The following is a 16,771-nucleotide window of genomic DNA, read 5'->3' as shown; positions in this document are numbered from 1 at the left end:
GTAAATACTTTGTTCATTATTAAAGAAAAATAACTTTTCTTTGTGCTGAAGGTGTCTACTGTATCTTGAAATTTATTTCTCAATCTTGTTTTTTCCCCTTTTGATTGGTGAAACATTAGTGATCCAGCTTGAAACTACTACATTGCACAACAACATAAAACACAGAACAGCAACCTTACCTTGGGGCACCTCTTGGGAAGAGAGGCCATTAGTGGCAGTTCCTGTTGAACAGACAATCTATTACATGGTCACATGGTCAACTTTACAGGAACTAACATTTTAGGACATTTTCTTCTCAGATTTAACACTTGCCTCAAAGTTTGGTAAAATCCAAATGTAATGATTGCACTGCAGCAAGAACCTGAGACTAGACTGAAAGATGACTTCATATGGTGATCTAGACATTTTTCAGGAACTTTAAAAATCAGGCAAAATTATCTGCTACAAATGCCAAATACTTTTAAGTGGTAGGTTGTTTGCGTACGACACCAAACAGCCACATGATGCATGTGGGGGAAGTGAAATGGTTTGTTGCAAACACTCCACTTATAGGTGGCTATGTATAACTACCAGGTTTAGCTTTGTTAAAGGTTCTTAAACCATTAACAAAATCATTTCAGAAAACAGACAATTACTCTTAGAAGAAAAGCCGACCCCTTACTATTGCAGGGCATGGGGAATAAACATTGACCCGTTGCACGTTTCCAAAAGCCTAGTTAATGAATTGCCAAACTAAATTGTCTTTTAATTTTACTTGTAGGTTTGGGGAACAGATTATCTTATCAGCTGAGTATACAACTTCCAAAATTTCTAGATCAAAGTTAGGTGACTATGAATTGTAAGATACAGGATTTATAATTATTTATTTCACTTCTACACACATCTTTATTTAAGACTGAACAGGAAAACAATCATGTAACCAATTCATGATATAACAAAGTGTTCCCTGCTCTTATAAAAACATTTTTTAGGATTGTCAGGATAACATGCTTTGTTGATCATTTTCAATGATGTTATTTCTGTTCTTCTGCTGGCAGTTCTAAACTTCTTAGACATAATCAGCTTGCAGTATTAAGTCCATTGTAAAATGCAGCAGGGCTTGATTACTGGGGATCCATGCAGTCAAGATGCTTAATGGATAGAAACATTATAATCTTTCATTACCTGAGGTTGGAGTCCAGTAACCATCTCTGTCAGGGCTTCCTGGGGACATAGATCCATTCATTGGTGCAGCATGTTCTATTGTCTGAGCTCTGTCTGTATATACCTTTGTAGGGATTTCTAAGATAGGCCAGCAAACACTATGTTAAAATAGCTTTCAAAATGTTTTTTAGTGATTTGTAACCATTACTACATGTATCATTCCAAAGTTAATCTCAAGGAAGGCCAAATTTGAGAGAACTAGATGCAATTTATAGAAAGTATTTAGAACAATGCATTGTTTGCATATATTGTTCCTGCAGCAAAATGGGTGTAATACTTGACCACTCTATTGTATAACTATAGTTGCAGTGTTGCTCATACAGTAACACTGAAAATTCAACGTCAAGAGTAGTAAACTTTATTTCAATAACAGTTCATCTAGCACAAATACAAGGAAAAAAACTTCTTAGAAAATTTACATTCTATATCATTGTTACATAACAATTACAGTAAAATACAAATTAATTGTACCTTTTGAAATATAATTTCAAAGAGTAACAATATTTCTTTACAAATGTCATTGCAATACCAGTGTGGTATCTACCAATGATTTCACAATATTATTATATAACTAGAGCAACAAGCTGCTGCTGTCTCAATACTCTGATAGGAGTAGCACGTATTAGCTCAAAGTATGATCATTTAATACAGTAAAATACAAATTAATTGTACCTTTTGAAATATAATTTCAAAGAATAACAATATTTCTTTACAAATGTCATTGTAATACCAGTGTGGTATCTACCAATGATTTCACAATATTATTATATAACTAGAGCAACAAGCTGCTGCTGTCTCAATACTCTGATAGGAGTAGCACGTATTAGCTCAAAGTATGATCATTTCTGTCTCTGCACTTTCTGTTATGTAGGTAGTCATCTCAAGATTCTTTGCATTCATTGTGAGTTTTGGGTCTAGTAGTAGATGTGACATACATGATTAACAAGCAGCCAACTTGGCTATTTGAGGCTCACCATATTTGATTCGAACAATTTACAATTCATGACATACTGCATCTACAAACCTTTGAGAAAAAAACATTAAGCCTGCTCACCATTCTTGATGTAAAAACTTGTCTATCGCTGAGGCCATTGTGCCATGGTTATTTTGTGAACTATTAATACACAAACTGCACTGATCCATACAACCTTAAATTAACACTGAGGCCACAATCAGAATTGCACAGAAGTCACAGTAAATAGTAGTCCTAGTAGGCATAAATATATCAACACAACTATTTCTTGATGGAATTTGAGCATTGATATGTTTTGCATATTAATAAGTGTTTGGATAATTGAAAGGGTGCAACTTCTATTCCTAGCACTGTTTCACCATGTTTGTCGAAGACTTCACAAATTCAATTCGGTGTCTCACAAATATTTCAAGGGCAGAGTGATCCTTTGCAAGGACACATTGATCAAATACCTTTGAGTAAATAATTACCACCCATGACAGCTGATTCTATGACTTTACTGATCTTCCAATCGACAGGCAGGGAAACATTTACTGTTCAAATTTACTGTAGCAATTTTGAAGGTTCAGAGTTGTGTTTCTTGATACTATGGTTCCTAAAACTGCTATATATCTTTGCAATTGTGTAGCAATTTGACCATTTTGCGATACCGGATAACTATTCCCTGACAAGGGCACATGTATCCTATGTTTTCTTTTTCTGACGCTATAGCCAAACTTGCTTACTCTGAACATTGCTTTCATGAATATTATGAACACAAATGGTGACTACAATTGCTTGTGCATGCGTTATTGTTTACAATTAGGAACATAAACAGAGCCAGTTGCATTTGCTGTAACTTCTGCATGGGCCCAAAGTTTGGCAAAACTGTAGAGAATTATACTTGTTGAATTAATTATATAAATGGTGTCACAAAAGATTGTGTTGACCTTTCTTGGTTTGTTTATAAATGGAAGGCATCTTGAAATAATGAAATAGAACTTACCATTGTTGTTGGCAGTGAGATATTTGGGTCTGGATGTCTTTGTGGTGACAGTGGTAATGATAGTGCCATCAGGGGCAAGCATTTGTTTCTTTTCTATCTTCCTGGATGGGGAAAGAGGCTTCTTTGCTACATCAGGATTTTGCATGAACAATAGCTGTAGGAAGCATACACAGGAAAACAACACACACTTTTATCAGAATGTTTGTAATTCTTAAGATTTTGGTTTCTTAGATTAAATGAATCAAGATATATTTTACTCACCACAAAGGCTATAAAGCTATAAAGAATAAACTTGATTACGAACAAAGATACTTATCTAGGCCTTACTCGCTGATGATGGAGTATTGCAAGAGAAAGGGAACACCTTCTTCTGGAAGGGAAAGAAGCAAGGCGAGAGGCGTGAGTACGGGGTTGGTTTCGCTGTCAAAGAACTCTCCTACCGATAATAGAACCACCAACAGCTGGCTCTGAGAGACTGCTTAAACTCCACGTCAACACCACAACTGGTTCAGTCAACCTTGTGTCTGCTTATGCCCCCACCCTCGCCTCCAACCCAGATGCAAAAGACCAGTTCTACAATGAGCTAGCCGAACTCACTGGACAAATACCGCAGAATGAAGACCTCTTCCTCCTGGGAGATTTCAATGCTAGAGTTGGCACCAACCACCAAGTGTGGCCAACTTGCATTGGTCACCATGGCATTGGGAAGCTAAACGAGAATGGTCAGCGACTGCTGGAGCTATGCTGTGCCAAAGGGCTTTGTATTACAAACACTTATTTCAAGCACAAAGATAAACACCGAGTCTCGTGGATGCATCCCAGATCGAAGAAATGGCATCAACTCGACCTAGTAATTGCCAGAAGGAATCGCATCCAAGATGTTAACTCCACTCGGATCTATCATAGTGCTGACTGTGACACTGATCACTCCCTCGTCATCAGCAAGGTTAGTCTAAAGGCAAAGAGGCTGCACCATTCAAAGCCGAAAGGTCTCTCAAAGATCAACATCGCCCACACCAGAGATTCAGAAAGGACACAAGAATTCATCTCTCTGGTCAGTGACATCCGCCCTGCGGATCTGGTGGAATCTGCGGAATCCAGGTGGTACCATCTCAGCTCTACCATCCATAAGTCTGCAATCCAAGCATATGGGATGAAAGAAAGAAGGAATACTGACTGGTATGATGCCAATCTGTCTGTTATGGAACCGGCAACTACAGCCAAACGACAGGCTCTCATCAAATGGAAGCAGAACTCCAGCGAAACTTGAGCTCTCTGAGGAAGGTAAGATGTGAAAGCCAAGCGAGCGCTAGAAAATGTGCAAACGACTATTGGCTCCAGTTATGCTCATCCATTGAACAGGCATCTGTGACGGGTAACATCAGAGTTATGTATGAGGGCATTAAGAAAGCCACTGGCCCAGCTGTGAAGAAAACAGCCCAGCTGAAAGCTAAATCAGGTCAGGTCCTTACAGACCGCAGAAAACAGTTGGAAAGATGGGTGGAGCCTTACTCTGAGCTCTACTCTACAGAGAACACCGTTTCAGAGGAAGCCATGAACATTCCAGCCCTACCAACCCTGGACGAACTCGACAAAGAGCCCACCACATCAGAACTAGAAAAAGCCATCAATGGCTTGGCGAGTGGTAAAGCCCAAGGAAAGGATGCCATCCCTCCCGAGATCATCAAGAAAGGGAAACCAGCTCTCTTGCCCCATCTTTACGAACTCCTCTGTCTCTGTTGGAAGGAAGGTGAGGTGCCGCAAGACATGAGAGATGCCAGGATCGTAACTCTTTTCAAGAATAAAGGTGATCGGAGCGATTGTAACAACTATCGCGGAATCTCCCTCCTGAGCATTGTTGGCAAGCTGTTCGCCAGAGTTGCGCTGAACTGACTACAGACATTAGCGGATCGTGTCTACCCAGAAACAGTGTGGCTTCCGTTCCGGCAGATCCACCACCGACATAATCTTTTCCGTGAAACAGGAAAATGCAGGGAGCAACGTCAACCATTGTACCTAGCTTTTGTTGACCTAACCAAGGCCTTTGATCTAGTCAGCCGCAGCGGACTCTTCAAATTGTTACAGAGGATCGGCTGTCCACCAGTACTTCTCAGCATCATTATGTCATTCCACAACAACATGAAGGGCACTGTGAGCTTCGATGGCGATACATCCACACCCTTCAAGATCTCCAGTGGTGTCAAGCAGGGTTGTGTGCTCGCTCCGACACTCTTCGGCATCTTTCTCTCCCTCCTGCTGACCTACGCATTCCAGTCCTCCTCTGATGGTGTTTACATCCACACCCGGCATGATGGCAAGCTGTATAATTTGGCCCGATTGCGTGCAAAGACCAAAATAACCCGTGTCTTGATAAGGGAAATGCTGTTCGCCGATGACGCAGCCCTAGTCAGTCACACCAATGATGGCCTTCAGCGACTCATGGATCATTTCGCCGGTGCTTGCAAAGAATTTGCATTGACCATCAGTATCAAGAAAACAAGAGTATATAACACATAACAAGAGTATATGACACAGGATGCGCCCATCCCTCCCACCATTTCAGTCAACGATTCCAGGCTTGAAACAGTTGACAACTTCAGATACCTGGGCTCTATAATATCAAGTAATGTGAGTCTGGACGCTGAGATTAATGCTCGCATTGGAAATGCAGCTGCAGTGATGTCCAAGCTTCAGAAGAGAGTGTGGGAAAACAAAACTTTGACACTTAACACCAAGATGAAAGTCTACCAGGCTTGTGTCCTCAGCACCCTCCTCTACGGTAGCAAAACCTGGACTACACATGCCAAGCAAGAGAAAAAGTTAAATGTCTTCCCCATGAGATGTCTTTGCAAGATACTGGGCATTACATGGGAAGACAAAGTCACCAACAGCGAGGTCCTCAGCAAGGCGAAGCTATCAACCCTCTTTGCAATGCTCAGTGAACGCCGCCTGCGCTGGCTTGTCCATGTCCATCGAATGGAAGAGGGTCGTATCCCAAAGGACCTCTTGTATGGACAGCTGGAATGTGGCTCCCGTCCCAGAGGCCGCCCCCATCTACGTTACAGGGACTCGTGTAAGAGGGATCTTCAGTCAGCAAACATCAACATCAACAGCTGGGATGACTTAGCATCACAACGCTCAGCCTGGTGTGTTGCCCTTAAATCAGGAATAAACAGAGCTGAGGAAGACCGTTGCAAGAATCAGGCATCCAAGCGAGAGAAGAGGAAGGCATTTGTCTCACCACCTGACACTACTTTCATCTGCGACACCTGCACGAAAGACTGCCACTCCAGGATTGGCCTTTACAGTCATTGCAGATCGTGTTCTTTAGCAGCAAGGCGCAACCCATCATCTTCTGTGATGGACGGAGGCCAATGAATGGAATGAAAATGGACTAAACATTCTTTACAGGCAGTGAAATTTGAATTCATGATTGTTACACTTCTTCATTAAATATTTAGAAGTAAGACAGTGTGTCTCCCTCCACAACAACTCTTTGATCTATCCTTTGGAAAACGATCCCAGTAATTGTCTGACAGAATTAACTAAGACTTGTGAATTACAATACTATCATGATATGACTTAAGATAGTGCACTCCAAGTGATACTTAAAATGTAAAAGAATAGATAAGAACTTTGAACAGGTGTTTATTGTATGGATTTCTTGTTAACAATAAAGAACTTTACACCAAAGCTGATACTGTACCAATCTTACTGACACTAAAATGTCATTTAAAAATTATCCAAATACCCTAACATTGGAACCAGTTCAAACACAGATTCAATTTGTCCATTACTTATAATTTCATTAAGGGCTCCAAGAAAGGTTTTTACCATTTCAAAGCCCTTAGACTGATTAAAACACAGATCAGGTGTAATTACTTGGAGAAATACCAGTGAATGTCTCAATGCTATCAAATATTTATAGGACTTAAAGCAGCAGTTCAACTCTCTTTATTAAGTTCATTATACGTTGTCTCACTCCTTCAACACTAATTTCAAGTCACGATGATATGTATGTATTGACACAACATTGATTGAGTATGGTCTGAAATACTATTACACATTAATGGCTAGGAAGCGTTTTCCTGCATGCACAGTATGGTTCATTCAAAGAGGTCATCAAAATATTGTGCAGTCCAGACAAGGTAAATCTGTAATGTTCGAGCCATCTTCATACAGTTTTGAGGTAAATTCAGATGCTTCGATAAATGTTGTTATCTGATTATTCATGAAAAATATGAGAAACCTCTGAACTTTGAATGTTCAGTCATCAAGTATGTATTAAAGTAGACTTACAAACAATACTATTGATCCCTTGACGTTGTCATTCTGTGCAGGTCTTGACTGTAGTTGTATAATGTGTCTGCTTCCTCTGCTTCTGTCTATAGAGGCTAATGGCAGTGTAGTTCCTCCTTGAAATCGATCTGGTTATATTTAAATCACACATATAAGTTACCACATTATTACAGTATTGCATGATAGGCCATTAATTACAAGGTCATTAGTTTCCATAAATACTAGTCCTTTTCTCTTCTTGTTCAGTTCATAGATTAAAATATCCAGGAAATGTGTGTAATAATGTAATTTATACCACTGAAGCAAAACTGCATACAGTATGTATCCTTGACCAGAAGCAGCATGAACATCAGTTTATAAAGCTTCATATAATACCTTAATTTATGTAAATTTGTGCATGCCATTATAGCAAAACTGCCTCCCTAATACAAACCTTGGGTAGCTACAACATAGTCCAATAAGACCTAAGAAGATATCAGAACCACCTATTCAATTGTCATTCAATCATAGGCAAACATATTTGTAGGACATACAGGCACAGATCCATGGGGGTTTACCCTTTCCCACTCTGTTTTCAAGCCCAAATGAGCAATCCATGGTGTTGCAGATCTCATCTCCTCCATGACAGAAGTGATTGTTGGTTTACTTATGAATGTATCTGGTTGTCATCTTTGACCATTGACCTCAACCCTTAACAATCACATAAGTACTATTTTAAAGCTGTCCCTTTATTCTTGTGGTTTAATAACTTTTTCCAACATACTGACAAGCAGGAAATGGCTTAAAACAAAGTTTTGGGCTATTTGAACTTTGACATCACCAATCAGACAGGCACAAGTGTTCATGGTCAGGCACCTTTCCACCAAGTTTGAATGGATAGGACTTATGGTCTAGGAGGAGTTTGCGACACACTTTGCACAATTTAGGCCAATGTGACCTTTGACTTTGACCCTAAACACCTGAATATGTCCTATTTTAAAACTTGTCTTTGCACTCTCAACATATCGTGTTGCATAATGAGTAGCAAATGGCTAAAAACCAATTAATAGGCTTCTTGACCTTTGAGGTCATCAATCATGCAGACACAATTTGACATGATCAGTCACCTTCCCACCAAATATGAACTTGGTTGGACTATGGTCTAGGAGGAGTATGAGACACACTTTCTTGCACAATTATGGGTCTAGGAGTTTGCAACACACTTCTTTCGCTCACTCTGAAACACACTCACATTTTCCTCACATTTCTGATGCGGGGTGAAGTACAATATCTCATCCAATTATATGTAAGGAGATGAGATAAAAAATAGTTATTATCACAAACTTTCATGCAGACCTCATTTATAGCCTAAATGTGCCTCAGAATGCACCATTTGATGTCTAGTATTTCTAGGGGAAGAACCCCCACACCCAACATGGAAAACCCATTCCACTGCCTAAGGGCCACACCCCAGCCTTTCCCCTGAAAGTCCCAGCAGGAAAGCCAATTTGCTGTTCGACAATTGCAATTTATGAACATGCAAGAAAAATGGAGATATAAATATATGAAGATGTAGTGTCCTCACTCACCATTGTGGCCCCGATCATGAACCTCAAAAGTAATCTCACCACTTTCATTGACAATATGACTGTAAAATGAAAACAATAAAAGAAAATACTCCAATATCAATTACTGCAACTACCACCTATGTTTACATATTGTATATGTCACTAAATAGGAACTTGATATCAGCTCAGAGATCAACTATGTCCTTTGCTTGGAATGATTGCATTGAAATGTCCTTTACAATCCAAAAACAACTTATTCCATCTCAGATGCTGTCAGCTTGGAGTTGTGCATATTGCCTTGTTGGGTTGGATATTTGCAACTATTAGTATTATACTCAAGTACTTGAGGTTTCAGAGAACAAATACCATAGCCAAAGTACTGCTATTTTGATTGGAGTACTAAGTACCAATGTCTGAGTACAGCAGTTTAGAATCTGAGTACGGAGTACAAGTACTGTTTCATCTGAGTACTTTTTAAGTACTTTTCATTTATTGAACACGCAAGCACCTTATGCTTTATAACTGCTTCCTGATGATCATCTTAATCAAATGATATTACAGTCGAATGATGTCGCTTGGATCTTGTTATTGTTTGCCTAATACAGAATGTCTGAAATAATCAGTAAGTTTTTGGAAGTAGGAATGTGAATGTGGCAGTATCACTCAGGGGCGTAGCCAAGGGGTTTTTGTTGGGGGGGTGTGGAGAATTTAATTTGCCGACGGATCTGGAAGTGGTAACTGAAATGGGGGAGGGGTCTAATGGGAGGGGGTGTCCCCCTCCCCTTTGGCAATTTTTTAGTTTTGAAACGTCCTTAGATGCAATCTGGTGTATATTTTAAGTCAAATTTGATTTGCCGACGGATCTGGAAGTGGTGACTGAAATGGGGGAGGAGTCTAAGGGGAGGGGGTGTCCCCCTCCCCTTTGGCAATTTTTTAGTTTTGAAACGTCCTTAGATGCAATCTGGTGTATATTCTAAGTCAAATTTGATTTGCCGACGGATCTGGAAGTGGTGACTGAAATGGGGGAGGGGTCTAAGGAGAAGGGGTGTCCCCCTCCCCCTTTGAAAAATTGTTAGTTTTGAAACGTCCTTAGATGCAATCTGGTGTATATTTTAAGTCAAATTTAATTTGCCGACGGATCTTGAAGTGGTGACTGAAATGGGGGAGGTGTCTAAGGGGAGGGGGTGTCCCCCTCCCCTTTGGAAAATTTTTAGTTTTGAAACGTCCTTAGATGCAATCTGGTGCATATTTTAAGTCAAATTTGATTTGCCGACGGATCTGGAAGTGGTGACTGAAATGGGGGAGGGGTCTAAGGGTAGGAGGTCTACCCCTCCCTTTGGAAAATTTTTAGTTTTGAAACGTCCTTAGATGCAATGTGGTGCATATTTTAAGTCAAATTTGGCACGGAAGAAGCTCCCGTTCTCCTTTTCTCTATTCAGCTTTCCTTCTTTCTTCCCCTTCCGCTCTCTTCACCTTTTCTCCTTTTGCCGACAGACCCAAAATTTGCCGACAGCGACCAAATTATTGGGGGGTGTGACACCCCCCCACACCCCCCCGCTCGCTACGCCCCTGGTATAACTTCACTCCTCACTTACCTGTCTCTCATGGACACAGGTCTATCTACCTTAGTAAATTAACTGGTAGCATTCTTGCACTGCGCACCTATGACCCCCTGCAAGGTCACTTACCTACACCTTCCCAATGTACCATTCAGAAGCCTATCACGAGTGTTTCCATCGCAAGTTTTCATACCTTCGTTTCATGCCTGGTTAACGATCTTTGTTGACTGTTTTGAAGTCAAGAAGAAACTGCTTCATCTAGTTTTCATCTACATGAATGACTGATTAAGTACCCTTGAATTGTCCATATTTTTAATGCGTGTGTTTTTCCTTTCAGGATTGCCCATCACATGTATTTTCTGTTGCACCGGTTATGCGAAAAGTGTGGGTACTTGTTGGTGCCATCAACACCATGATGTTTACATACTAGTAAATAATGCAATCATGTTGTTTATTGTTCAAATGCATCCCTCATGAATTCTTCATCTTCGTCAGCCTCTATGTACTGTACTTGGCAATATACTAAGCTAGTAGTTGACAAGATGTGTTACCGCCTGAGTGAAGACGCAGGAGTACAGTACTATATTACAGAGTAACATAATGGAATGTCAAAAGAGTGGAAAAATGGTGCAGCTTCCTCTTGTAACATCAGTTTTACCAAACATTTTACCTTACATAAAGCACTTGTAAAGTACTCATCATCACGAGCAAGAACCAAGTACTTTAAATCCAGTGTAAGTACTGTATGAGTACTTTTCAGATTGTGAGTGCTGAGTACTTGCCAAAAGATACTGGCATAACACTCAAGTTGGGAGTACTTTTAAAGTACTACATCACTGGCTTAAACTTTCAAAGAACTGAACACTGCAATCATCAGTACTAATACTTGTTGAACAAATAAGCTTGTAGAAATAAGATGCTTGCCATTTCCAGCTATTTGATCCTACCAAGCAACATTTTGTGTTGATGCTAATAAATTTAATACACGATACCAATACTAAACCCCTTAACAATAAAGTTCTTTAGTTTCACTACTCCAATTTAAATCAAACTTATATAAATGACAAAAAGTCCCAAACACTTACAATTTCCAATTTGTTCATGTATGTGGATTAATACCAACAACAAAATTATCTGGCCTAAAAAACTATTCCAAATCAAATATAATCCTGACTTTTAAATGATTAATGTTTATGACAATAAAGAAAGCTGGAAGAGTAGTTTTGCTTGATCAGTAGTTTGTATAATACCTTTTGCATGAACAATACAACCAAACACATTGCTCTTATTCTGTACAGGAATGGATAACAGAAGACAGTACTATTTAATATGACAGCTTCACTCCACACAGGACTTAGAACTACTACCATATCGATTTATAGTAATGAATCCTATCCAGCTTGGAAATAAATTATTCTCTTCATGTACACTAAAGATTTTAAATGTTACTTTGTTACTGACAACAGAGAATTATTACCAAAAGAAGAGAAATACCAGCAATGGGAACCTGCATCAAACATTGTAATATTAAGAGTTAAATATAACTACAATTTAACAAGTGAAGAAGAGTTTCTGAGCAAAGCAAAGTAAACCAGAATGCAACATGGATTGTGGTTTCGATGATGTAACATGAACCGTTTTCTTTATGTGTCTGACGTAATGTATAGTGAGGGAATACATGTTTACAAAGCTGTCACAATTTGACCTGTTGTCCCCAAATGGCCTTTGATCCCCACCAAAATCATCAGGCTAGTTTTTTACTCAATGTTATACACCTTCATAGCAAGTATGAGATCTGCCCAAGCTTCCAATATTGAGATATCTAGTTTAAGGTTTTCACAACTTGATCCTTGATGACCCCAAATGACCTTTTGACCTCCACCAAAATGATAGGTTTCTTGCACTCAATGTGGTAATTCTACTCTCTACATATGAAGTCTGCCCATGCTTCCCCTCTTGAGATATCTCATTTGACCCCTGGTGACCCCAAATGACCTTTGACCTCCACCAATGTACTCAATGTGGTACTTCACCACACTAAATATGAAGTCTGCCCATGCTTCCTATCTTGAGATATCGTGTTTACAAGGTATTCACAATGTGACCCCAGGTGACCCCAAGTGATCTTTGACCTCCACCAAAAACAATAGGCTTTTTGTACTTAATGTGTTTCTTCTACACACCATATATGAAATTGGTCTGACTTTCCCTTCTTGAGATGTCATGTTTACAAGCTGGGCATCAGAAACCCACTCCAACAAACACCCACCATCATGAAATGCAAGGGTTACGACTATCATCGAAACCAAGAAACCAGAATACCAAAAGGCCTAGTGATTCCTGCCATCTTTTTGTACTTCTTGACTTTCAGACTTCAAGTTCTTCATCAGGATGAGTCCGCATACCGCATATTATGTTCATCCAAGCTTCATTTTTAGAGGTGTTTTACAGACTTTGACCTCTATTGACCTGAAATGACCAATAACCTCTGCAGAAAATACTTCTGCTATATTAAGGTGCATCCACATACGAAATATGTTTGCGGATTGTAAAGTTTTTCTTGAGTAATTTTTGCCTCTGCAGCTCTGCAGCCCTACAAATGCTTTGAATGCTTCTATAGTCATGGAGCTGTTGTGCCTTCATGAGCCCCCCCCCCCCCAAGTGTTTTGGCCATTATGCACAAGGCAAAATGACAAAATACCCATGTAGCAAATAAGAACCTCCAGTTACATCTTATCAACATAAAATGTCACATGCTCAATGAAGGTCAAAGGATTAATAAACTTGGCCAAAGAATTGGGCTAAACTATGTCCAGATTATAACCTTCTTTGAACAATAATCCATTGGATTTGAAACTTGGGGTTTTATTCACATTTGAGAATGCATAACTAGTTAATTTCAAATGAAAACAAACATTATTTATCAGTGTGTAACAATGACATCACACCTGCTTGCTTCAAGTTCATTTCGGTAGAATATCAGATAACTTCAAATGTCAATATCTCAAAATGATACATAGGAATTGAATGCAAATTTCACTAGAATGCTAAGATTATGTTCCTCTGTAACATATCAAAAAAGAATTTTTACCTGGACTATTCTTTTAATTGTGTTACATCTGTTTAGTTGTTGGAATCAATATTTCTGTTAGGCCTACAGTACTAAAAGAACTAATGTGAGTTCACACGTGAATTGTTGAAATTACACCATATATTGTGAGCACAGCTTCCCAGTAACAATATCAGATTAACTTTGAACGGTCGTTATACAACGATGGTACAAAGTTAAAAACATACACATGATATAACAAGCAGGGGGTGCAGGTTATCAGGTTGGGTAGCGTGTATAGCAAAGGTATAAGATAGTATTTAATTGCAATTGGTTGGTATTAATTTGAGAATTACTGTCAAATACAAATTAACATCAACTGCAAACTAGTTTAACTGAGCCTTTACATGCATCTTGTAATTTTGGACCAAAATTTGTTTTTTGCCCACTAACGTCACTTGGGCTGGGTAAAGGCATTTGACTGGGGCTCCCACCCCTTGCCCCTTCTGGTTATGCCACTACTAATGGTACATTGCTAAGCTTAACAACAAAGCAATTCATTGCCATACAGATTCACCTATGCTGGCTACTCTGTGATCCAAATATGAATCTACATTCAAAGAGTACACATATAATGCTGTGACCTACTTAACATCTTTACAAATGTACATTTCATAAATTTAGCCATTTAGATTTACACGAGGAGGTGAGGCAATGAGATATGACATTCCATCTGGAGTCACTTCAGCCTACTGAATTCAATAGAGCACTTGGAATTCTAGAAGACTCATACGAAAGTTATTTGAAGAATGGATGTTGTGTATCAACAGCATATCCAATTTATTTCAGCACTTCCATAGGCAATGCATGAATTCTACAGATGTAAACTTCTATGTACTAGTCTACCAGGAGAAGGTATTGAGATGTGACAAAGACACCCAAGATCTTTAGTCAAACATCACACAATTGTTTCAACAAATTCTCAGTACTTAGTTCTGATTAATTCTCACTGACAGAAATACTTTGGTGGATTCAGAGAAAATACAGCCATGCTCATACAGAATTCAAAGGGGAAATATTTTTTACAATATCCTTTATTGATGTTAATTACCAATTTACAGACAACATAGGGAAACAGCAGTTTATCACCACTGGATGGACTCGATAAATGCAGAAGTTCTGATATTAAAGGAAACATCAAACTAGAAAGGAAACCAACAAGACAGTCAAAATAAATTTAAACAGGAATATAGCAACTTAAAGGAATTGTCTGGTGGAAGATCTTGATAACAATGTCCTTTTAGTTATTATTTTTCTCTTTCTAACCATGTAAAAATTGTTTCCATTCGACGTTTTCTTCTTGTAGAAATCTGGTTTTCAAATTCACCAGTTTCTCACCAAAAGTACAGTTTGTTCGAACGCATCAATATGGTGATTGACGTAGTGCAGGCAAATAGGCAAAACAGACGACTTGAAGTTAGCACTCCCATTACCGCAGCAAATACACTCTCACGTGTACACGCACAGGTGATTGCCATAACATAGATATCGCGAATGTATACAGCCTACTGTACCATGCCCAGTTGGTATATGTTGAACATAATATACTCTCACACTCAAACCACAGTTCATAAACAGTTCTTCGAAATCGAAATAAAATTCACAGATCAAATTTACAGCAAAAGAAAGCTTGAAAAGTATTTGGAACACCGTAAAATGAAACTTGGCAGAATCAATGTCAGAGCAGAATGTAGTACTGAGAAGCTTAGGCTTCGCAGAACTGTCCGATTGTAAACGTTTGAGTAGCCTGCATGGGAACATTCTTAGCGCAGGAACTGGATAGCGGGATGTATTTATACATCAACAACAAAGAGTCTGCTTTTAAAACTTATCTTGTGTTATAAAAAGACCACAAAACCACTGATCTACTACATATATGGTGGTTTAAGGAGTTTTTAAAACATATCTAATTTATAAGAAATTTCACCGAATATTAAGGAAGAAATTAATCTGTAGGCAAATGCGGTTTTTGTTGTGATTACTGTAGGTACTGTACGGAGCGGGGGTTTCTGTATTAGCGTAGAAGACGTCACGTTCTATACTGTTCAAATCATATTGGAAATGTCCATCTTTAACGATTAAAAATCGTTTCTTTGTCAAACGCAACATTAGCGTTCTCATACTCTGACAACATGTTTGGAAAATTATTTATCATTTTTTAAGGTAACTTCTATGGGCCACCAGACAATCCTTTTAAGAATGTTAACATTCAAAAGGAAGATGAGGGGACCAAATGCGAGAATGCCGAATATGCTGACATAAATTGTTGCCATTATTTATGTAAACCAATGTTTTGTCACTGAATAAGGGAAAACACTTCCTAAACCTATATTCAATGTACAGCACCCTTGATGAAGCATAAATGTAGGTTGCTGAGTCTTATCGAGGTAAATTAGAGTTTTATGCCACAATTACAATATTATCATTAGTATACTATATACCCTACAGTTATGTATGAAATAGAACAATGTGACATTCAACTTACAATAAGAACTGTTCATCCCAGAAAGGATTCGTGGTGTTCTTGATGAAGTTAGTTTTATGCCTTTGGAAAGGTTGGTCAAGGGTCACCACACAGTAAGGGTCTCCATCAAATTCTGCTGAATGCCTTTGTAAATTATTGGCCTTAATCACTGCAATAGAAACAGTCAAATTAGAAACAAGATATCAAACAATCATTTATGGCATCATTTAGGTTAAAGGCTATCACTTAATTCTGTACAGGGATCAGAGGAACCAAAGATGTCTTTGCTAGGTGTGACAGAATGGCATCATTTAGGCTAAAAGCTAACACTTAATTCTGTACAGGGATCAGAGGAACCAAAGATGTCACTGCTAGGTGTGACAGAATGGCATCATTTAGGTTAAAAGCTATCACTTAATTCTGTACAGGGATCAGAGGAACCAAAGATGTCGTTGCTAGGTGTGACAGAATGGCATCATTTAGGTTAAAAGCTAACACTTAATTCTGTACAGGGATCAGAGGAACCAAAGATGTCGCTGCTAGGTGTGACAGAATGGCATCATTTAGGTTAAAAGCTATCACTTAATTCTGTACAGGGATCAGAGGAACCAAAGATGTCGCTGCTAGGTGTG

General features: G+C 38.9%; 1 protein-coding gene across 8 annotated transcripts in view; it reads right to left on the bottom strand.

Annotated features, from left to right (window-relative positions):
• Positions 1 to 16,771, bottom strand: part of LOC139978069 (phospholipid transfer protein C2CD2L-like) — a 114,492-nt gene that overhangs the window by 28,599 nt on the left and 69,122 nt on the right. For 6 of the 8 annotated variants that reach the window (XM_071988031.1, XM_071988025.1, XM_071988024.1 and 3 more), the window contains 6 exons: positions 16,161 to 16,308; positions 9,029 to 9,087; positions 7,461 to 7,588; positions 3,162 to 3,315; positions 1,165 to 1,281; positions 180 to 221 (listed from right to left, as the gene is read on the bottom strand). In XM_071988031.1, the coding sequence (XP_071844132.1) occupies positions 180 to 221; positions 1,165 to 1,281; positions 3,162 to 3,315; positions 7,461 to 7,588; positions 9,029 to 9,087; positions 16,161 to 16,308 (648 nt within the window). The remainder of the gene's footprint in view (positions 1 to 179; positions 222 to 1,164; positions 1,282 to 3,161; positions 3,316 to 7,460; positions 7,589 to 9,028; positions 9,088 to 16,160; positions 16,309 to 16,771) is intronic. The other 2 variants (XM_071988028.1, XM_071988030.1) reach the window with 1 other exon arrangement.

Source organism: Apostichopus japonicus, chromosome 12 (genome assembly GCF_037975245.1).
Source record: "Apostichopus japonicus isolate 1M-3 chromosome 12, ASM3797524v1, whole genome shotgun sequence".
NCBI classification, from domain to species: domain Eukaryota; kingdom Metazoa; phylum Echinodermata; class Holothuroidea; order Aspidochirotida; family Stichopodidae; genus Apostichopus; species Apostichopus japonicus.
Note: the sequence above shows the minus strand (reverse complement) of the source record. Positions and strands in the feature narration are given on the sequence as shown.